The sequence below is a fragment of the Lissotriton helveticus genome, chromosome 6, assembly GCF_964261635.1.
Source record: "Lissotriton helveticus chromosome 6, aLisHel1.1, whole genome shotgun sequence".
NCBI classification, from domain to species: domain Eukaryota; kingdom Metazoa; phylum Chordata; class Amphibia; order Caudata; family Salamandridae; genus Lissotriton; species Lissotriton helveticus.
The window spans coordinates 238,196,270-238,221,084 of NC_136067.1; the positions used below are offsets into that span (position 1 = coordinate 238,196,270).

General features: G+C 40.5%; 1 protein-coding gene across 3 annotated transcripts in view; it reads right to left on the reverse strand.

The window, feature by feature from the left end:
* The window catches only part of LOC144762473 (adhesion G protein-coupled receptor F5-like), a 1,325,307-nt gene that overhangs the window by 34,031 nt on the left and 1,266,461 nt on the right, over positions 1-24,815 (reverse strand). For all 3 annotated transcript variants that reach the window (XM_078647685.1, XM_078647687.1, XM_078647686.1), the window contains 2 exons: positions 24,727-24,768; positions 24,555-24,614 (listed from right to left, as the gene is read on the reverse strand). In XM_078647685.1, coding sequence (XP_078503811.1) covers positions 24,555-24,614; positions 24,727-24,768 — 102 coding nt within the window. The remainder of the gene's footprint in view (positions 1-24,554; positions 24,615-24,726; positions 24,769-24,815) is intronic.

Here is a 24,815-nt window from a genome sequence, read left to right on the forward strand (position 1 = left end):
TTTTTGAATACTTATACGCTTTCTTCTTATATTTAGGATGGGAAGATGGTTACACAGTTACCTACACTATTCAGGTGATATGGTTCATTTAATTTTGGTTATTTAGCAGTAGCACTATTTGGTCCTGAGGAAGCAGCACGAGATCTCGAGACTCTTTTAGACTGCAGAAACATGTCGACCTTATACAACTATTAAGTGGTTATTTGTTACGCCATTTATTTGCACTGTTTTTATTGATTTAGGAGTGTGACGGTGGTTATTAAATTTGTTGTCCCTGAACACTACCTAATTTTAGAACCCCTTTTCTTATCCTTTTCACCCACACCTTTTCACTGCACTGCTATTCAGTATTCCACCAGACACGCCTTCTTTCACATCTCATACAACTGCTGTGGTTTTTCCTGGTACATGGCTTGTCATCAGGCCAGTGCAGGTTTTTTCACCTCTAACAGCAGCAGGCACAAGTGTCTAAAGAGATCCTAGATGATGAAGGGCGGTCTCGATGGTGTACTGATGGGAACTCATTTATGAGATATTTTCCTGTAATATTTTGTTGGGTACTTTGTTAGTGTTTGTAGACTCTCTGTTGGTTTTTGTTGGTGTCAATTCTGTTCAGGGGATTCAACAGTCAGAGTCTTTAAAATTACCCCTGGGACCTCCTTTTGTGTATAGTAGACATTGCTTTAGCCACGAAGACAGAGAATCATGTGAGACATCAATGACGCAACATGAGATTAAGGTAGCAATAAAAGCCTCTTTGAACAAGAAAACACTTGGCACAGCAGATTCCTGGCAGAGTTTTACAAGACCTATGCACAAAACATTAACACCAAAATTAGTAATGTTTTACAGTCACATATTTCAGAATCAGATGTTACCAATAATGACCAGACAGACACTGAAAAGTCCTGATCTCTAAAAAGGGAGGTGATGACGTGGAGGGCCCATCAGGCTTTCAGACCTTCTCTGTGTTAAATGGCGACTATGAATGGGGGCGTGGCTTGACGCGCATCCAAGACGGCCGCGCATCTTTGAGTTCCGTCGGACCTTTGGTGCGAGCGCTCACAAATATGCTGTACCAGTGACTTTTTTCTTCGCCACGTAGCAGCTCCAGGCGGCAGAACAGTTCTAAAGACATCGAGGGCAACTTCTGAGAGTTATGGCCCGTTCTTTCTGTGTTTTTTTACACGAAGATTGTTCTCCTCAGGCTGCATCTAAGATGGGGGCAGAAGGAGAAACTTTACCACTACTTGGGCTGAACATGCAAAGGTGCTCAATTCGACATATGGTGCTTCAGTGTGCGTTCTCCTACTATATGAGGTATTGTCTCATTGATATTTTATACCTCTGAATGTTTTGCACGCTTATGCTTTTGGGACACATTTCTGAGGAGATAAATTTGATTACAAAATGGCGGCTGCTGATTGAATTTTCACTGGAAACTTTTAATATCTGTGGCTTATAACTTAGTGGCTTTGCATCATCGGAGATGATTTCTCCATTGTCCAACAAATAATTTGATCTTTTTGGAACCTCTAAGTAGTATTGCTTGCTTCTCTCTAGTGGCTCAATATACTATGCTCATTTACTTGTTTCTTCCAGGATGTAGCACACCAGATACATAGAAGCCTGAATCAATGCCTGTTCCTCTTTGGGATATTCTCCAGTTTGCGGTGCTATCCAGTATTCCAGGCATCAGTTCTTTCTACCCAACTGCAGTTTCTACACTCTTCTTATCTTTTTGTGTGGTTTTTGCACGTTATCCTAATGGCGGAAGGCATGGGTGTTACCCACATAGATGGAGACTCAAAAGGGAATTTGAAGAGGTCTTAACGGAATCCCCCACCCGGATATTTCGGCACCGGGCAGTTCGGACTCTGCTACAACATTAGGTACCATTTTAGTCAAACTTAATTCAATCCATGACATCGCGCAAAGCACTAAAACAAATACTGATCTGCTCCAGGTCGAGGTGGCGGCAATTCGAAATGATCTCAAAAATCTTTCACTACGTGTTTCCAATGCAGAAACAAGAATAAGTACGGTTTAAGACTTCATGAATAAGCAGTCTAAACATGTTCAAAGTATGGACCGCTCCTTGGCCTCTTTGAGAAGAGACCTGACTAAACAAGAGGACAGAAATTGTAGAAGTAACCTCGAAGTTTTGGCCTTCAAGAGGACTGTGAGAAATCAGCTCCTTCCATGTTGTTTTTTTTGCTTATCTGGATACCCTCTGTGTTGCACATTTCATTTGAAAAGGACTTTGAAATAGCAAGTGCTCATAGAGTTCCCACCTTTAAGCCTAAATCGTTATCTTCTCCGAGACCGGTGATCTTTGTCATCAGCATTCTGAACAAATCCTAGCTCAGATGAGGAAGATTACAATTTTACAATGGGAAGGTCACAGACTATCAATATCACAGGATTTTGCTAGAGACACTGTCATTCGCCGTAAAGGTTTCTTGAATTTACGCAGAAGGCTTATAGATCTGAACATTCCATTTTCCTTTGCAGGCCCTTCGCGTTTCAGAATCACTTTTATAGGCCGCACACACATTTTTTATGAACCTGCAGATCTTCCCATGTTCTTGGATAATCAGTCTGAATCGCAGATGGAACACATGGTTTCTGAGTCTCCTCCTAGCACGTCCCATTCTTAAAGTTTTTCAATGTCTGGCAAACTGGCTTCATATTGCATGTGTCTTGCGATGAGCATTCATCGTTTTCTTCTTCTTTGGATAATTGGGCTGAATCAATGCTGCACTCCGTGTATCTCCCTGGCACCTCTCAGCTTAAATGTTCATCTTGTGCTGATGGTTTATTTTATGCCTTTGGTGCCTTATTGCATTATGCGTGACTAATAGTGCCTCCCTGTTTTCTTTTTTGCAATGGTACTTATTCACCTATATATTTTAGTTTTTTCTTATAGTTGATATCAATTTTTTATAGTGTTAGTCACAGTAGTTGTTTATGTAATATAATGTGGTGTAATGACATTTTAGTGCCTCATTTTAATACTTACTGCATCATTTATGGCCATCTACAGTCCTTTGGATGTTACTTATAATATTTATTATTGTTATTTTTGATGCCTTAATCTAGTATTGCCTTAGGTCGTTATTCTAATATATATTATTGGTATTCATGATGCTTTAATTAATATTGCCCTAGGCGGTTACCTATATTGTCTATAATTGTTATTTATGATGCCTTAATTTAATATAGCCTTTACCTATTACTCCTAATATTTATTATTGTTATTTATGATATCTAATCGATTTTTTCACAGTTGCTATCAATTTTTATAGTGCTGGAGATATTAGTGGTTTATGAATTCTAATGTATTATATTGCCATTTTTAATACCTCATGTTAATAGTTATTGATTCACTTATGATCATTTACCATGCCTTAGTCTATTATTCATATTATGTATTACTCTTATGTTTTCGATGCCTTAACCTAGTACTTCCTTAGGCTGTTATTCATAATATATAAGTTTGTTATTCATGATACCTTAATTTAATATTGCCTTATGCAACTATCTATAATATCTATTATTGCTATATATGATGCCTTACCTCAATATTTCCTTAGCTGTTTCTATATTATCTATTATTGTTCTTCCCGATGCCTTAACTTCATATTGCCTTAATCTGTTCTTTCTAATATTTATTATTGTTATTTATGATGCTTTAATTGAATATTACCATAGACTGTTATTTATAACATCTATTGTGGTTACTTATGATGCCTTAATCGACTATTACCTTAACTTGTTACATTTAATATTTATTATTGTTATTTATGAGGCCTTATTCTAATTTTTGCCTTAGCCTGTTATTTATATATCTCTTATTGGTATCCATGTTACCTGATTATACTATTTCTACTCTTAGATTTAGTAGTTTCTGGAATATCTATTCTCTGCGCCTATTAGAATGTTGTTATTGTAGGATTCATGTGCACTTAAGTTCTGTTGTTTAATGACAAATGTATTTCTTCCCAAGCGGTTTGCACTGGTAGTGCTGGCCTCTATGGTTGTGCCTCCACATTTTTTCTCCCCATGCAATATTTCTATTACATACATCCCGTGGTGAGGGTTTTCTTTTTTATATGCTCCTCTTTTCTTTGGAGCATCTTTTCTCTTTCTTCTTTTTTCTACCATCCTTTCTTCTTCTATTTCTATCTTTTTTTCCTTGGGGACTCCTGTTGCGGTTAATTTTGTATTTTTTTCCTGTTGTTTATTTATTCATGTACCTGCTACGCAGTTGCATAGTCTTCCCTTTCTCTGTTATCAGATGTTCTTATTTGTTTGGTGTCAGGTCCTTTTATGTCTAGCCTAAACATAATCTCTCTTAATGTTCATGGATTCAATCATCCTGTTAAGAGGACCAAGATCTTGGACTACTGCAAAAGCTTATTCAGTGATATTGTTCTTCTTCAGGAGACTAAGATTGCCTTTAAAGAAGCTTTGCTCTTGCGCAAGGAGTGGGTATTGGATGTTGTTTGTTCGGAAGCCGCTGGTAAAAAGAACGGTGTTGTAACCATGATTTCCAAGAATTCTAGCCTGTCTATTGTTACTGCTGAACATGATATGGATGGCAGATGGCTGCTCTCTCGCTTGTCCAATGGCTCAGATGATATATATGTTATGAATATTTATGCTCCCAACATTGATAATGAACTCTTTTGGCGTTCAATAAATAAAAAATTCTCTGATATCCCTCAAAATGCTAGAACAATTGTTGGAGGCAATTTTAATTTGCCTTTGGATCCTATTTTAGATAGGTATTCTGCCTTTATATTTCACCCTCCTAGGTCACATAAAGAAATGCTCAATATGTGCTCTTCTCATCAGCTTACTGATGTTTGGAGGTTACATAATCCTATGGGTAGCGATTTCACGTTTTTCTCTTCTCCACATTCTAGTTTTTTGCGCATTATCTTCTAGTTGATGCTGCTCTTCTAAAACACATGATTAATGCTATCATTCACCCAATAGTTGTTTCTGATCACGCAGCTGTCTCATTTACTCTCCTCTATGTGGCGGATAAACAAGCTCCTCGTACATGGGGTCTTAATACAGAGATGTTGGATGACAAAGATGAAGTCCAAGAACTATTGGGGGAGATTGATAATTTTTTCAATGATAACGAGTCTTCAGTGAACTCCCCAATTGTTCTTTGGGATGCATTTAAACGCACGATTAGGGGCCATATTATAAAAAAAAATTCTAAACGGAATGCCGATATCAGAGGGTCGCTGCAATCTTTTGGGGATGAGATCAAACGTAAAGAGAGATTATATGAAAGCTTTAATGATAAGTCTCTCTTGCAGGACATTAAAAACTTGAAATATTCTTATAACTCTATTGTCACTAAAAGAGCTCATATTGGTGTACAGGCTCCAAAATCTAGATGCCTGTTGCTCCAAAATAGAGCAGGTCAGATGTTGGCTGCCACTTTAAAGTATCAAAATACGAATGTTAAAACCACTCAGATTTCCTATATTAATGACAGCAATGGTGCTAGGAAACTCCATACTCAAGAAATTTTGCAAGTCTTTCGAGATTTTCATGAAAAACTCTACACCCACAAGGAACAATGTGTGCCAGCAATTCTTGTCCTCGGTCCCTACACATACTATTTCTCAGTCAGAGATGACTGCTCTGGGGCAACCTATTGATTCTGAAGAGATAATTCAAGCCATTCGGACAACTCGATCGGGGAAGGCTCCAGGACCTGATGGATATCATATTGCTTTTTACAAGACTTTTTCATCCTCAATAATAAAATATCTCAAGAAAGTTTTTGATAACTTTGTAATGTCAGGCAAAGTCTCGGGGTCAGTCGCTGAGGCTATTATTGTCGTGATTCCAAAAGAAGGGAAAGACCATTCTGACCCTAAAAATTTGCGTCCAATCTCGCTTCTAAATACGGAAGGTAAGATTTTTGCTAATATCCTGGCTAAGCGTTTAGAGGGTCATATCCCTAGCCTATCCATGGATCCCAGACTGGCTTTGTAAAAGGGAGACTTGCTAGTGATAATATCCAAACCTTCTGTCATATATTGGAGAAAGCAAAGCTATCTGCTTTCCCATCATCTGCAATTGCTCTTGATGCCGAAAAGGCTTTTGATAAAGTTTCTTGGCGCTTTTTAAAAGCAGCGCTCCAATCTCATAACTTAGGCGATTCTTTTATCAACATGTTAATGTCCTTATATGCGCAACCTAAAGCTAACATCAGAGTCAATGGGGCTACATCCTCCTTTTTAATCTAGGGTACTAGACAGGGGTGCCCACAATCACCCCCTCTTTTTCTTTTGTCTATAGACCCACTCCTTTGGTTACTCAATCTGAATGAGAATATCAAAGGCTTCCAATTTGGTACACATACAATCAAAACGGCTGCGTATGCAGATGATGATCTCATATTTTCTGAGGACATCGCTACTGCCATTCCTGCTATCTCTAATACCATTAAAGAGTTTTCACAAGTTTCAGGATATACTCTGAACAGAGATAAGACGGAAATGTTCCCTCTTCATGCTTTGTGCTTCCCTTCTCACATGGGTGAGGCCGGCTTTAAATGGCAGTTGACTTGAATTAAATACTTAGGAATTTGGTTTTGTAATAATCTTTTAGATACTATTTCTTATCATGAACCTCATATACTAGCGAAGGTTAAAAATCTCTTATCCTCCTGGTCTCCAAAATACATCTCCTGGTGGGGACGACTTCAGACTCTTAAGATGATGATAACCCTGGTTATTAATTTGTTATCCTCCATGCTGCCTGTGAAACTCTCCTCATCCTTTTTCCGGGAGAATGATTTACTTACGTCAACATTTTTATGGAGTGATAAGCGTGCTAGAATTGCATATAAACATCTTAGAAAACCAGATGTTTTGGGTGGATGTAATCTTCCAGATTAGAACTTGTATCAAATTGCCTTTTTATCATCTCAGGGTGCTCTTTGGTTTTTATCAGATTCCCTCCATAACCCCCATGGCTATATATTGAACGTGAGCTGTGTACACCTCTTTCTACCCCTTCCGTTTTAACTGCTTCTAATCTGATGCTACCCCATTCAAGCCGTATTATTTTAGACACAATTAGTGCTCTAAAATATATTGATAAAAAAGTTTCCAAACCCATTCATAAATCGAGATGGTCTTCATTATGGTATAATCCTAAAATTGTTACTGATATTAATCCTGTTACGATGGCTTCCTGGGCAAATAGAGGTCTGACGTTGGTCAAACATCTTTATGATTCCAATCATGATCCTCCTCCCTTTTCTTCTTTAGCCAGCACATATAATCTTAATGTTATTCCATTTTAAAATTAAAGGTTGCTCTTTCTAGAATTGCCCTTTGTAAAGACTCGACTACTATTTCACTTTTGTCTATGTGGTCTAGTTCAGGTCATACTGCATCGAAGATATCCAAATTGTTATCTGCGCAACCTCCCTCTCAGGCTACTATTACAAAAGATAAATGGTCCCATCATTTTGATAGTGATATTTTCAAACATATCTCACAAGAGTCATGGCAATTAATTGGGAAGATTTCGTTACAGAATAAGATTGCTCTTTCTCTTATGCAATCAAAATTATTTTCTATGAATCTCCTGCATTGGACCCCTGCTTGCCTATATAAGATGAAGCTAGGAGACAATGATCTTTGTTGGAATTGCAATTGGTCTCAGTCACTCACCAACATATGTTTTTTGAATGCCCGTTAGTACATTCCTTTTGGGATTTGATTCAGAAACATCTATCACTAATCTTTGATACTCCAGTGAGCTCTCGTTACCTATGATTTTATTGGGTCCGTGGGCTGCATTCACTCCTCTCCCCTTGGTTGATACTGATATGCAGTTGTTAGATCGCCTTGTATCCATTGCTGTTAAAATTATTTTAACTGAGTGGAAATCCTTTAATCTCCTACCCTATCATACTTGGTGGGCCTGGTTATCGTTTCTTCGTGTGGCTCATACTTCTGTTGAAGAGAAACATTATACTCCTTCCATCTCTAATACTATTTGGAGGTCTTTAGGTAAGTATATGAAACTGTCCTCTCAAGGGTTGGTAGCCCAATATCCTTTTGTCTCTACTTCTTAATTTACTTTTTCCACTGCAGCGGCTGCCCCCATTTATCAGTTGTCATTTATTTATCTATTTATTTATCTAGCCAGTTATCTATTATTTTAGTTATCTATATATTGTCCCCTTTCTCTTCTCCCCTGCTTTCTCTGTTCTTCCTTCTTTCTATCCTATCTTTCTCTCCTCTTCTCCTTCTCTTTCTGATATTTTTTTAATTATGTGCAATACAGCTAATATTTTATTATTCTAATATGAAATATTTTTTATTTTGTATACTCTGATTTAGTATTATTTGTGATTTTTTTATTCTTCTGACATGGATTCTATATTAGTGTATATATTCTCCTAAATGTAATTTTGTATTGATTACTTTGCCCTGATGCATTGCATTTTATTATAATTGTATGAATTTTTACTTTTTAAACAATAAAGATATTGAACAAAAAAAAAATTGACTATGAAATGTGGGTAAGAATCTTGCCACTCTGTTATTGGAACATGACTTATCTGGCCACCCAGATCTAATTGGACTTGTTCCAGGTAGATATAACTATATAAGGCAGTTGTTTCATGTGCTGGAAAAGCATCTACATAATGCCAAATCTTGAAGTAATAGCTATAGGCCTACACAAAGCTCTGTTGAAAATGCTCAAAACTTGCTTCAAGTCATAGTGGGTTCATAGAAAAAATTATTCATTTTTTTATATTTTATTCACAGCTTACTCCCAGAGTATGTTCGGCCACCATGATCCTTGAGACCTGAGTGTTATAAAAGACATGAGACAAGGCTGTCCACTTCTACACCTGATTTTCAATGTAACTATTAACAGGGGTGGCTCTCACCCCACTGTTGTGAGAGCAGAACATTTTTTAAATAAAACAATACCTGTTTTTATATATTTATTTATTTAAATTTGTATATCAGCGCACAGCTACCCACAAGGGTTTCCCGGCGCCGACTGTTTTATTATTGGTTTTTTTCTTCTTTGCTACGGGAATGGGTTAGGACGGGGCTGGGTTTGGAGCCTGGGAGGAGTGTTGAAGGCACACTTTCAAAATGCCATAACTGTTTGGATGGCTGCTTTGGCCCAGCCAAAGCGTCATACACACTTAGCATTACACAGCCTGGTGGGGAACATGCCCAGGCACCCAGTACCCGTGTGAGTGCCGAACCACGGCGCTCAGACCAATCACAATGTTGCATTGCAGCATTGTAAGTGGCTGGGGGGAGCCGGGTGCTTCCTGTGTCCGGACTTACCAGAAGAAAAGGAACATGGAGAGACGGCTGCTGTGGAAAGGTAAGTGCTCGTTTTGGTTGCATTAAGTTTTCTAAACCCCCTCGCCCACCCCCATTTCCTGCCAGCCTCCACCAACTTTTAAGCCTTCCGCTAATATAATGAGAAACACTGGGATGGGAATACAAATTGTGATTTGAAGTTTTCCTCCTTTAATAGTGGTTTACACTGATAATCTAATTCTATATTGGAAGATCAGGCGCTGGAAAACAAAGTAAAGAAATAAAAGAACATGAGGAGTATCTGGCTAAGACCAAACTGGATCAAGTGTTGCAATTATCCAATTTGCACAATCCACCTGCCCAAGAAACTGTGGCACATCTTACGTATAAATGGATGTCTTTTATATACTTGAGGATCCAGGTGTTCCGAGTCCCATCTCAAGTTATTGATGGCAATATGGAGAGAGCAATTACAAAGCTTCATGCAAAATTCTAGAACTCCTTTTCCTTTTCTCTTTGATTGATGGGAAGGGTGGCACTTGCCAAAATGGTGACACTTCCTCACTTGCTTTATTATTCTGCAAACATCCCGGTTATCCCCACCTCCACAATCTTCAAATTCCTTTGAAGTCTGCTTATTAACATTTTATAGAATGGTAGCATATATAGGGTAGCTCCGAGCAAACTGACCATTCCTCCGATTGATGGCTAGCAAAATGGATATTAAAAATGGTATGCAGATTCTGAAGCCCAAGACATAAAAATGTCTCTTGCTGAAATTCCACTGAAAGACATGGCAAGGGCAATGTTGGATTGCAAACTCAAGCCACCAAATATTACTGGTCTATAGAATGTTGCTCTTTATTGCTGGAGACGTGGTATTTGAAGGTTAATGGTGAGTGTACCCTATTCTCCCTCCATCGCTATATTTGATTTACCAGGCCACCAAAACCCTGAATTGGCTCAAAGTTTGAGAGGCTGGGGTGAGTGAGGTTAGTTAAACTATGAGATGTCTTTCCACATGGCAAACTCAGATTTCAAAGCCCTGGCTTGAAAGAAGGCTTAAATGAAGGCCAGTTATTGGCTTATGCTATGATAATCAACTACCTGAAGTGCCTTTTGGGAAGATTTGATATGTATTTTAAAAACTTAAACTTTGCAGTTTTGTGTGTTCCAAAGAACTTATCTGAGCCATAAAATATATATTATCACTACTGCTAACTGCACCAGATATTGGAGAGAAGACGTTAACACTTTCACATGCTATGGGAGTGTCCATCTAGTATGGCATTCTGGACCACGGTGACTCAAGAATTACAGAACATCTCTGGCTGCACACATTTATGCAACACAGAAATCTGTTTACTTGGCCTTATTCTAGCTGCCTGAAATGTAAGGTTCCCACAGAGCCTATTGACTTAGCCATGTCCATCGTAAAACGTTGTCTAATATTGAACTGGTGAAAGAAAATCTTCTAAGCCTCCAACAACAGGGGACTAGGATGTGAATCTGCTGAAATTGGCAAAATAAGAGTCAGGGCATTTATGAAAGTAAAAAGGGGTAAAATACGCTGGGAAAAAAGTTCAACCAAGGGACCATTTACGAGCCAAATTTACACAACCAAAATCAACCAGTTGGTTATTTCCTTATGCATCATTGTGCGTACTTGTGGGAGAGATCTGCTTCACTCCTTATACTCTGCTTTTATTTTTATTTATGTCTTAACCACCCAAATGGTTTGAGTGAATGTGTGAACTTTACTTGTACTACGAATAGCACCCAGCTGGTAACTGAGTAAAAAAGGCTTGATATATTCTATAGGAAGAAATTGTACCCAATGTTATTGAAGACTTGGTCTCAACATGCAACTCCACACCTTCAACCAATAAACCTTTGGGAAGGAAAATTGAACTGAAAAAATAAAAAGGAAACTGATGAAATAATAAATTAATGAGTGAAAATGAATTTATAAACAAGGCATTTGGACCTGATGATTCATTTATGCTGTAATTTTTCATAATAATAATTCATGCTCCAAATGTTTGGTGTTTTCAATATTAATATAAAAGATGTTTGAAAAACTGATGAGAACATAAACTGCAGAATACCATGCTGATGTCCTCAAAATGGACAAATAAGGGTGTTGTGTGGCCAAGATGGCAGACAGGACGGATGTGCGGTGAATGAGCTCGACACACCCACCAGTATCCTGCACCATCGGAGACCCCCTCAGGCCACTCGTGAGGGTTTCTTGTCCCCCTGCCAGGCGGTGGAGACTGGGCTATGATGGTGAGGTGTGTCCCCAAGGGCGCAGCAACACCCTTTGAAAGCACCAGAGCTGATTCATACGCTGCTAACGTGTTCCAGTCAGCCTCTGGAGGAGAGCAGCTTTTCCTCCCTCGGCCCAGAAGCCGCAACCACCCCTGAATCTAGGGTAGTACGGAGCCACTGCTTCGGGCCTCCAGTGCTCAGACATTGCCTTTGGAGCCCCAATTCCTTGGGGGGGCTCTGTAACTTGACTTACCTGTGGCCCTCCTGGGAGTGGCCCATTAGGACGGGCTGTGGCCACCAGCACTGCTCACAGTGGGATTGGGTCTTCCCCCTCACTGAGGTGAGGGATCACAATGCTGGTTTAGTGGACGGTGAGGATCAGGCCACGGCGGTGTAGAGGTGTAACCCCTCTCCTTTCTAGGGAGGTGTAGGGGCATGATTCCAATTTTTTGGGGGGGCAGCAGACTGAGCTGTGACTTTGGCCCCATGTTAGCCTGTGATCCAGGCACAAAGGGGGTGTGGTGGCCCCCCTGGTAAAGAGGCAACTAGACATTGTTACCCAGTGTGGGGGAGGTATAGTGCCTGCCAATTGAGCCCCCTGCACCGGGCCACTGGCCCTGGGGGCTCTCCCTGGACTGTGTTGGCCCAGATTGACTCGGCCAGGCCGGTTGTGGCCCCTGTAGGTGGGCCTGGAACATCAGGGCTTAGAGTTTGCGTCATCTCCTGCTAGATGTGGGTTGCCCCCTCTCCTTGAACATTAGTCCCCTGGTGGATGGTTCCTCCTGAACTATGAGGGGCTCATCTGTAATTTTTCCCCCTGGGAGGCCCCACCACAAAACAACTGCCAGGCGCGTATCAGTGGGTTCTGCCTGGTTGAGGCTTGGATGTGCAGCTCTAACTAGATAATTGGGCCCCTTTGAGCCCTACCTTATTTAATACTTATATGACTCCGCTTGAAAGAGTGGTCGCCCCTTCAGGAGTCAAGATCATCAGCTATGCTGATGATACACAGCTGGTGGTAGGGCTCACCCAGTTGGTGGAACAACCTGAAGTCCTTCATGACTGCCTTGCCAATGTCCATCGTTGGATGTCTCACTCTGCCCTCAAGCTGAATGGGGAGAAAACTGAGCTGATGCTCCTGGGAAAATACAGTCTCTCTATTATTGCTAGCTGCTGGCCTCGGTCTCTGGGTGATCCTCCATCTCCCAAGAAGGAGATCAAGACCTTGGGAGTATGGCTGGAGGAAGATCTGTCTCTTAGGACCCACGCCAGGAAGACCGCAGGGGTGTGCTTCGGTTTGCTTCGGTCAGCTCGCAAGGTTTTACCACTGCTCCCTGATCCAGCTAGGAAGCTCCTGATTCGTGGCTTAATCTTGTCGAGGCTTGATTATGGGAACGTGGTGTTTCTTGGCGCCCCCGAAGCGACTTTGAAGACCCTCCAACAGGTACAAAATGCAGCTGCTAGAGTGTTGATGGATGTTCCCAGAAGACAGTCAGCTGCCCCGGCCCTGAAAATGCTTCATTGGCTCCCCGTCAGGGAACGGGTGAAATTTAAAGCGTTGTGTACGGCCCATAAAATTTTGCATGGTAAGGGCCCACCGATCCTTGCCCCTATGGTACGCCCCTATAAGCCCACACGCTTACTGCGTTCGGACCAAAGACATCTCTTGCAGTCAACTAGAGTAAAGAGAGCTCGCTCTGGGGGGAGGCGTTTCTCAGTGCAAGTGGCGGCACTGTGGAACTCCCTTCCCTTTAAGATCCGTTCAGAGCCTAAGATCCTACTCTTTAGGAAACTTCTGAAGACCCATCTGTTTCCAGTGTAGTGATAAATTGGCGCTTCTTCTTGTTCTGTACTGCGCCGGGATGCCCCTGGGTAACTGAGCGCATTATAAATTTCATATAAATAAATAAATAAAATAAATTTTAATTATATTTTAATTATATTTCTCCTATTTACTAAGGATAAATGTAGATTATTTAATCTACTCAGATCTCTTTTTGCCTTTTCAACAAATGGATCGAGATTCTCGTTTACTATTTCATCTAAGTCTGCCGATATTGTTACTCATAAGTATACTGCACTCTTTTACAATATGTGTGTTTGATAAATCAATGTCTTTTTTTTATTTAGTGAGTATCCAGAGATGTTCCCAAAGCTGATCGCTTCTTGCTCTACCTCTTTTCGTGCTGTCATTGGGTCAGGTGTTACAAGTGCTATATCGTCCATGTATGCTAAAATCTTGGTATACCTTCCCTGAAGCAGCATTGGAAGGATTAAGATATTACTCTCCAGTCAATGTATAAGGGAGTCAATACACATTTCAAACAGGTGTGGTGCCTTGTCTTCCTCGAGATCTTAAATGGCTCAGACAAGTCCCCTGCTACAAATACTCAGGCCTCTGGTTTATTGTAGAAAACCTTGACTGTCTGTATATATCCTGGTCCAATGCCCACTCTCTGCATCACTACTCACAAATATTGCTAGTAGATCATGTCATAGGCTTTTTTCTGCATCCAGCAGAATTACAGCCCAAGGGTCCCCTGACAACTGAGCTGCATCAAAAAGGGGAATTACCCTTCTAGTATGGTCTGTTATACCTCTCCCAATGATAAACCCATGCTGTTGTCTAGATACTACCTTACTTATTATCTGGGACAAACAGGAAGCCAAGATTTTAAAACAGACATTTGAGTCCCCATTGATCAGCGTGATTGGTTGATATGATCAGTTATTGTTTTTTTCTTCTTGGGGACCACAACTAATATAGCAAGTGACCAAGAGCTCAGTGGACTGGTTCAGTAGTATTTTTGCATAAACATGTTGGTAAAACACTCTTTAAGAACTGGCACGAATACTCTATAAAACTCTGTAGGTATGATATTGGTACCTGCAGCCTTCCCAACAGGGAGGCTACCCATCACAAGCGCAAAGTCTCTTCCCACAAAGGAGGCCCCTCCAATAGCTCTTGCTCTTCTTTGCTAAATTTACCAGAGGGAGTGGTATCTAGATAAAGAAGTATATTCTCCCCCCTCTGTTAATGCACTCTGTATAAAGAGTTTGATAATCTCTCTTAAATGCAGCCCTAATACCTGCTGGGTCAGAGACCATCCCCTGCTAGGATCTCTTGTTTCCTACACTTCACTTTGCGCGCTGTTATGTATAGTTCTGGTGGCCCAATGATGTCCTATCTGTTCACTACACATATTCTTTCTCCCTCCAAACTAAGTTTGTCTGCTGCTTTTCTTGCTGAGATTTCATTAATCGCTGACTTGGAAATAGCTACCCCCATTTGAGCATCTGCTACCATAGCTCTTCGCTACATTGCAAAATTAAATTCCTTTCTTCTTCTGACAATGCTGCATAAAAATTCCTCATGCCTTGTTTCTCCTTCTTCCCTCAATCCAAAGTAAACTGCAGGGTCTCTCCCTGTATCCCTGCTTTCATTGTGTACCGAAGTACTCCTAGCGGGGCACTCCCTATGTTTTCTTTCAGAAAGGTGGGTATCCATTTCTTCATATGCGCAGTATATTCTTAATTAATTAAAAGAGCCCATTCAAAACTCCAGTAGGTCCCTATCCTAACAAATCCCTGCTCCTTATTTCCAATACTAAGGGATTATGATCGGACATGATCCTCGGGTAGCTTTAGATGTCACATTCTTGTATGAATTTATGGGAAACGAGAAAGAAATCTAAGCAAGAATGGGATTGATGCGGACAGAAAAAAAGAAAACTCATATTCGGAGGGTCTCCTGACCTGCCATAAATCAGTCCATGATCTCTACAGATCCCTGAAATACTTTAGGTTTTCTCCTAGTGTATCTATAGTGATCCTCTGAAACCAGTTCACAGGCAAAATGATATTCAGATCCCAGCATAAAATATTAAGTAAAGGCCAGAGTGCAAGTTCATTTAAGAGCCAATCAAATATCCCTGGATCATTTGTAATACACGCATAAGGAGAACATAGGGTAAATGTTTTCCTAGAAGATTGAAATTCAGCTATAACACGTTTCTCATGTTTATCAACTCGTTCTTGTTTAAATTAATCACATGGATTGCGGGTTAATATAGCAACTACACAAGTATAGGTTCCTTGTGTTGTCCCCCCAATTAGTTTAAACCTCAATGTGTCCAACAACTGCAATTGTTATCCTACAATATGCATCTCTTGGAGACAAATAATATCAGAGTTTAACAGGTGCATCTCCAAAGCAATTCTACGCCTTTTGTTCCTATTGTTCAGGCCACAGATAGTAATAGTTGTAATTCTCAATGTGCTCATCTCTTATCTTAAGCTTTGCCATCTGGTTGTGCTTTACCCCCAATAAACAATATTTATGGCCCAGTGATGAATCACTGGGACTCTGGTGCGCACTACATGAATTGAAATTATTCCTTTAAACCATTATGTGCATTTCATCTTTATGCAATTTATTATGTTTCACAACAAAATTCTTCAGTGTCATCAATTATGTAAAACAAAATTTTCACAATGCCATAAAATTCATACATAAACGTAATTCAAACACAGGTTAACAAGCAAAAATCATAAAAAAAATCTTATGAGATAATATATGCCCTGTGTATGTTAAACATACACAGGGCATATATTATCTCATAAGATTTAGACCCCTGACGAAGGGGCATCATAGCCCCGAAATGCATTGGTTTTTTTTATGATTTTTGCTTGTTAACCTGTGTTTGAATTACGTTTATGTATGAATTTTATGGCATTGTGAAAATTTTGTTTTACATAATTGATGACACTGAAGAATTTTGTTGTGAAACATAATAAATTGCATAAAGATGAAATGCACATAATGGTTTAAAGGAATAATTTCAATTCATGTAGTGCGCACCAGAGTCCCAGTGATTCATCACTGGGCCATAAATATTGTTTGTATATCAGTGGGCAGGCACTAATCTGGTGCAGCACACCTATCGTGCTAAACGGTTTAAAACTAAACATAAACTCGAGTGCAGTACCCCTTTCTCCATTCATATCTTTACCCCCAATAAAACCATCTGCTCAGGACATAAAGTGTCTAGATGATACTCACCTATCTCCTTAAAGACAAATTCCTGCTGTTTCTGTCTGTTATTTATATGTGTAGTCTCAACACATCTCTCACACTCTATGTCCTGAACCCACCCGCACCTCAAACCCCCCACCACCAAGAAATGAGCAGTTAGCCCCATGCCTGAATGATGACACCCAGAAACCACCACTGCCACCTGCCTCCTCCATCCCTTGTCAGGTGTACAGCCATGTAAAAAAAAAAAAGAAATACCAAAAGATCACTAAGCATCAAACCCACATATTAAATAAGCTGCCCCTTCACGTATATCTGCTATTCAATCACAGTCGGACAAAAAGTGAAGGGGAAGAAAAAAGAAGGTAAAAAGAGCACCACTATATTCAATCCCTTAATATGCATACTTCTATTTGCTAGTACTGGAGACAGACCTGTCACTGAGCTCCTTTAATAATTTCTAGTCCTGTATCTCTGAGATAAAACTACAAGTATAGCCCTTATATATGAATTTTTGCCATGCAGGTTTTTAAAGGAATACTTGAGCTGTCGTAGCAGGCACTTTCTTTCCAGAGTAGCATGCACAAAATCGGGTCTGGAAAAAAGGAAACACCTTCATATTTCGCTCTTTGCATTACAATGAGCCAAATCCTAAATTTCTTGTCGTAACAGGGAGCTCCCAAAGGAAACTAATAGAAGCCCAGGGCCTCTCTACTTGATTAAATTGCCATGTCTTAGAGGAAATTGATCAGCACGTTGAATTTCTAAATCCCAGTTCCGTTTTTTTTTCTTCTGGCAATGCCCCTTTTAATAAAGTCAACATGTACGCTCTTGTGTCCTTCCCCTCCACCACATCAGAGATCCCCAAAAAATGTAAATTGTTCCTGCGTTGTCAATTTACTCGATCTTCTTGTTTTCACAGTACATCCATCATTATTGCATCTTATTAAGATTTCTGAGCTTTCCGTGTATTCATCTCTGTCTCTAGACACTCTGTCTGCCCTTCCACCACTGTAATCCTTTCTGCAATGACTGCCCAGGATTTCTTTACTTTTCTCATATTTCCTACGCGTAAATACTCCGGTCCGTTCAAACAGTTTTCACGGCCCACCAGTAACAAGCAAATTCAGGGTTGGACTGTTACTATGAAGAGAATCCTTGGACGCTCAATTGATTTCCAGTCCTGATGATGACGGTGTAATTCTACAGAGGTCAAAATGCCGTTGACGCATTGTGGCCATAAAATTAATGAAGGACACATTATTTTGTTTTATGTTGTTCCCTCTTTGTGACGTGTAAATTTTCTGTCTGCCTCTTGTCTGGTTTGTAATATATACTGTTTTTGTACCATCACATTGTATTGAGCGCCACTGTCTCAATTGTTTTAATATTTATAAAATTGAATAAATTGAAAATATTTTTTTCAGAAGTTGCCATAGTATATGGGTCTCCCTACATTTTTCTTTCTCCCTTTTTCCTTATTTCTCTTTGTTATTCAGTTATTGATTCATTTATTGCCTTGTTGATGATTAGTAATAATGTTTTTGTGAATATTGCAATTTAATGTAAATTGCTTCTTGGACCTTTATTAGGATCGTGTAATTAGTGCAGACCATAGCAGTCACAAGGAGGACGCAAACTTCAATCGGCACCCATATGTCATCACTGATACAAAAGGGACAATGGTTATGTTCATCACAATAAAATGCTCCTACTTTTAGGGGTTTGATGTGACTCTAGTGAATGGCTATCATGTGATTAACCCCTTCCACGCTATTGACGGAACCGTTCCGTCATGCCCCTCGGGTGGGCTGTGCTCATGACGGAACCGTTCCGTCACGGCCCGGCCGCCGCGCCTGCGCGGCGCTGATTTCGCGCCGGGTTTCATTAAGCGGGCGGGGCCGTGACCGAACCGTTCCGTCACAAGCACAGCTCACCCGCGAGCCGTGACGGAACGGTTCTGTCACCAGCGCAGGTGAGACGCGCGCCCCCCCACGACCGTTAGCGCTGCGGCGGAATAGCCGCCGCAGCGAAGGTGTTAACAATATGAATATGAGATGCTTACAAACTTTGAACCTACAAATGGGGGGTGCTCTAATAAGAAGCATGTCATCAAACAACTGTTTAGTGAGTGAGAGCCCTTTTAAATAAAATGTGTACCTTTCGACCTATCAAGTTGACGGCCCAATTTCGTATGTAGGGACATAGAGCCAGATGTACGACGTGATTTTGCATTTTGGGAACCCGTTTGCGCATGAAAATCACTGCTGGCAATAGCGAGTCGCAATTGATTTGTGACTGGCTATTTAGGAATTGCGAGTTGCAATTAGGAAGGGGGCGTTCCCTTCCTAATTGAATCCGCAATTCAATGTACGAATGTTTTGTGACCGCAATTGCGGTTGCAAATCACTCGCAAATTACCAACCTCTTCAAGAGGGTGGTAATGGGGTCACAAAAGGGATGTGGCCCCCAGGGTACACCTTCCCCTTTGCAAACACAGGGGAAAATATTTTTTAAGGGCAGGCAGCGGTCCCAGGAACCACTGCTTACCCTTAAAAAATTAAACAAAAACGTTTCATTTTTTTTCTTTTTTAAATGCATCCCGTTTTCCTTTAAGGAAAAAGGACTGCATTGAAAAAAAACTGCTTTATTTAAAAGCAGTCCCAGACATAGTGGTCAGCTGAGCCCAGCAGGCCACCATACCTGGGAGGACCTGCCATTTCCAATCGGGTGGCAAATTGCGAGAGGCTCATTAATATTCATGAGTCTCTCTATTTGCGACCCCATTGGGAATCGCAAAACAGTGTAATAACACTGTTGTACATGCATAATAGCGCTTTCCAAATTTCGAGTCGCAAAAGACTCACAATTTGCGAAGCGCTATTTTGCGTGTCGTACATCTGGCCCATACTCTCTTTTGATTTTCAGGCATAATATTGTTTCCTGTTTCTAAATCCTCCACACCATGGTTATGGGTTTGTTTTTTGGGCCATTGTATTCACTATTCACTTTATAAAGAAAGGTTGTTCTTGCTTTTGCAAATCCTGGGAAACGATAACAGATTCTAAAAACTATATATGTATGGTGTAGTATTTAAGTCATACATACATGAAGAGATGTAGCCGAGGCAGATGTAGATAAGTTGTAAAGTAGGTTTATTCAGCCTTAGATAAGTTAACAGGAAGTATTATGCTGGAACAAGCAGCCCCACCAGGAGCAGCCTCTTAGCTACTCAGCCCATACTCCAACTGCCTACCCTCATACCAGTCACACAAGCATTCCATCCATGTCAATCACACTCACATTCTAACCTGGAACACTCCCACTGGCTGAGTAGCTAGATGCAGAGAAGTGCAGTAACATAAACACTAAACTCAGAATACACACATCCTCTCCCTCTCGAAATGGAAAACAAAAGAAAATCAGAGAGCGAAGAAGAAAACTACTCACAATCAAAGTATACAGTAGTAATATTTGAAAACTATCTACAATCAAAATATACAGCAGTAATATTTATCCGTGAACCCAGGGATGAGAAGGACTTCACACCACGAGAGGGTAAACAGACAAAAGCCAGAAAAGAAGGAAGAAGGAGACAGCAAATACTAACACTGACACCATCCTCCTCCTTCAATACTGAAGAAAAAGAAAAAGAATATGTGAGAGACGAACTCACAAACAACAAGTGAGCAAGACCTAACGTGAAGAAAACGTCTTCACGAAGGTAGACTGTGGCCACCAAAAGCCACTCCTCAAGAGAGGAACTAAGAAGACATGGGACTAACCCATAAGCGAAGGTGTAACAAGGGACAAACCCAAGAAAACACACACAGCACGGGAAGGTGCAGCCAAATGTGGCAAAATAATTCCACTCCTCATGTGAGGAACACTGAAAATATGTGGCAAAATTCCACTCCTCATGTGAGGAACACTGAAAATATGTGGCGAAATTCCACTCCTCATGTGAGGAACACTGAAAAAATGAGGCTACTCATAAATGAATGTGTTACGAAGGAAAGACCTAAAAACACACGCGGCACAAAATTGTGCAGCACAATGTGGCAACAATTCCACTTCCTAAGTGAGGAACAGTAAAATTATGGGGTTACCCATAAACGAAGGTGTTAAAAGGACATGCCCTAAAACACACGAACAGGTGCAGCACAATGTGTCAAACCAACACATAGGTAAAAAGTGAAGCACAACCAGCTGACACAAGACATAGATAAAAATGTGATGCACAGGGCGTCTTGTACACTGGACACTATAGAGAGATTCGCACAGTGCGACATGCACGCAAAAACGTACAACAAGGTGTCCAACACAGGTAGAGAAGGAATAAAGTCCTAAACAAAGACTTAAACCCTATAACCCAGACATAAGGGTTAACATATGGTAAAACCATGAGGGGAAATAGGATCACAACCTAAACCCATCCCAAGAATAGGGATACAAAATTGCAAATGAGGGTGAGAGAACCCTTAACAAAAACTTGCGCAAACATGTGTAGGAGAACACATGTACCAAACTAAAGCAGTGAAATGAGGGTGAGAGAACCCTAAACAACTTATGTGCAAACACATGAAAAGTGACACAAGCATAATGCAGTGTAGACATAAGGGTGAGAGAACCCATCATAAATTAAACAATACATTTCTTGTACATTTCAAAAATGAACATACTGTATCTTAAAAATATGCACAAAAATTTATCACAGTCATAGGTGTGCCTGTCACCGGGTTGATAGACAGGCGTGACTTGAATCATTTCTAGAAGAAGTGAAGGAAAGAAACCACAGAAGATAGTTGATCACAAATTCAAAAGGAGAATACCAACTTTGGACACTAGATGGCAACGTTGGACAATACAGTGAAATTAAGATTTCACTATGTACTCGTGAGAAGTGCTCTTATAAACGTTATAAAAATGTTTTACCAACAACAGGAAAGAAATGTCTTGAAGTAGTAATTTAAAAAAAAAACGCTTGTGTAGGTAGCTACCTCAAAGTACCTGTCTGACCAGAGAGACCAAACCTATGTGTCAAAAGTTCGAGTTATATTTGTCATATCCTGTGAAGCATTCGCATTCGAGCTGAATGAAAATTCTCTTCCAAAATGATAGACCTAGCTTTACAGTCACGACATCCGTGTTAGAGCTCTTGATCCTGTCAGCCTGTATCTGGTCATCGTCGGGCGCTGCCAAAGTCAATAAAGAACAATGAAAAAAAAAAACGTGATTGGCAAATAGATAGGCTGGCAGGCAAGGAGAAACTTCTTGAAGTACAACGATGACAACTCCATGATGGCGCCACGCTCATAACGTAACTCCGGGTGGCTCACGGTGGAACACTGAGGAAATATGCTGCTGAGCTGATATGACGCATACTCTTCACTGAACCCTCTTGCAAGGTTCGATTGCGTCACCACTTGAAACCGGCAGAGGAGAGGAAAAGAGCTCCTGACTAACTGAAATACTGGTTAGTTTGCTGACATTATCAGGTACATTCATATTTCTCGACATTGAAAATGTCTTTCTTGAAATTTTTGTACCCTTTCCCGGCCGCTGAGTAACAGATAGTACGGCCACTGAAGAAAGCAGTCAATTATTTTCCACACTAAAAAAAAAAACGTTTTTGACCTGAAGCAGTGTAAAAGCTGGCACATGGTTCAAAACTCTGTCAAAGTCAGCGCTAGAACGGATGACCACACGCACACGAAGATGGTTAAACATCTAACATCTTTTAAAAAGAGAGTCATTTTCCACGCACTAGTAAAGACAGACACCAATTACCTTGGCTCCAGGTTAATTTCAATTTTGACACTGCTTGCTTAAGGTTGTTGTCTCCAAGGTACTATGTCAGACGTTGTTTCTTCTGCGTCACGTAGGCAGATTTTTCGTTGATTTTTTCGCAGAAACTTTGTTTGAGATGACATGACAGCACGAACTTGCTAGGGCTGCCTGGTGTGTTCGGCACTGGTGGGGCTACTTCACGTGCTTGTAGAGGTTCCTTACTTTTTAGATGATAGATGCTTGTTCCACTTCAGTTGCAGGTTACTCCCATCTCTTGTAAATAGGCATATTTTGCGCAGGAAAGTCTCCAGATCGTCGCCAAGAATAATGTAGTATGTTGGTCCATACATACATGAAGAGATGTAGCCGAGGCCGATGTAGATAAGTTGTAAAGTAGTTTTATTCAGCCTTAGATAAGTTAACAGGAAGTATTATGCTGGAACAAGCAGCCCCACCAGGAGCAGCCTCTTAGCTACTCAGCCCATACTCCAACTGCCAACCCTCATACCAGTCACACAAGCATTCCATCCATGTCAATCACACTCACATTCTAACCTGGAACACTCACACTGGCTGAGTAGCTAGATGCAGAGAAGTGCAGTAACATAAACACTAAACTCAGAATACTACATATGGCCACTTCCATGTGTCTCGAACATAGCTGCCCAGATATTGGGTGGTACAACGCATTAACTCAGTTCTTCCAACAGAGAGGTAAACATTTATGGTTTGGACTTTACATGTGGCATATTGCATAATTTGTGAAATGTATTCTACTTCGCCTAGGTCAAATATTTAAAAAAAAACACAAAACTATTTGCAGGGAAATATTTCCTGAAGGGAACGCTGTACTGCTGTTTTCTCATTCTGAATATCTGTGATTTCTCCACCGGATTTGTTTTAGTCTGCAAAGCTTGCATAGCTTTTAGAATATCGGTTAACCCTTAATGTGGGAAAAGGTTCATACCTATATACGCCAGTAGCAGGAGCACAGCAAATGGTTCTACTTCAATCTTAAGTCACAAGACATTTGGGGGCATATTATCAAGGGGGTTTATCTCCGCTTTTTTGGCTTTAAAAGCCAAGAAAGCGGAGATAAAATTATCTCCCTATTACCTAGCTGTCGCTAACACTAGTTAGCGACAGCTAGTAGGAGATAGCGACCATCTTGGGCCCCGCTTTGCATGTCAGTGAAATTTATCACTAATGACATGCAAATTGGGCGTGCCAAGATGTTAGCGACTGTAAACAGTCGCTAACATCGCTATCTCCTATTATCAACTTTTGGAGATATTCGCGCTAAGCGTGAATATCTCCAAAAGCTAGCACCTGCCCCTGAGTAGTTCTTAGCCATGTTATCCAATGGTAGGTGGATAACATGGCTAAGAGCATTAGCTCGGTAATGCATGAATATCGCTGACTTTTCAGCGATATTTATGCATTTCGGCCGATTTTTATCGCTTAGGAGATAAACCTTGATAAAAGCAAGGTTCCTAAGCGATAAAAATCGCCGCAGCTCGGCGAAAATATTGCCGCTAAGCCAACATAGCGATAATTATCGCTAGTTGTTGGTATTATGCCCCTTGGTCTTCGCTTTTCCAGAATCAGTTAACTAACTGGATCTGTACTCACTATGCTGTTGTCAATACAAGAGGCATAACACTAGTTGCATTGCACCGATTCATCCATTCTCAGCCCACAAAAGGATTAAACAAGTTATAAAGCTCATTCTGACAAAAGAGTCCAAGTTTCTGTTATATTAAAATGTGCATTTTTTTTGGTATGCACCTTTTCCCCATTTAAGTCAATGAAGAAGATAGCTGTGATCCTATTTACTTGTAGTACATGATGATCAGGCCCGACCAGAAGGATGTTATATAAGGGATATCTCTGCAGCCGAAATACACAATGCTACAAAAGGCACACAACTGGTCGCTTCAATTTGTGGACACTGACTGTTTCAGGCATTTGTTGTGACATTGTCCCATATACTTACATCCACTCCTATGTAACGTCGCTTTGCCACTTTGTGTGCTGTCTGCAACCATTTATACTACCCCACACCTGGTACATCCTGTTGCAACACATGGCAGTATTGAGTATTCTAAACTTACCTTGGTGAGTTGGGAAGCCCATCTTGTTAAAGAGAACTGGCGTAAGAGTGCTTCACGGGTCTGTTTAGTAAAAAGAGCAGCAGCATTAGTCAGATTGAACACTGAATACAAGCTGCAATGCATGCAGTGACTATTCATAGGTATTTGTAACAAAATGAATGTAAATTATCACCTTTGCATCCATAAGTGAGCCGAACACCAGAATGAAGAATCCCTAAAATGTGGAATAAAGACATTTTAAATAGTGACATTTTCGCACAG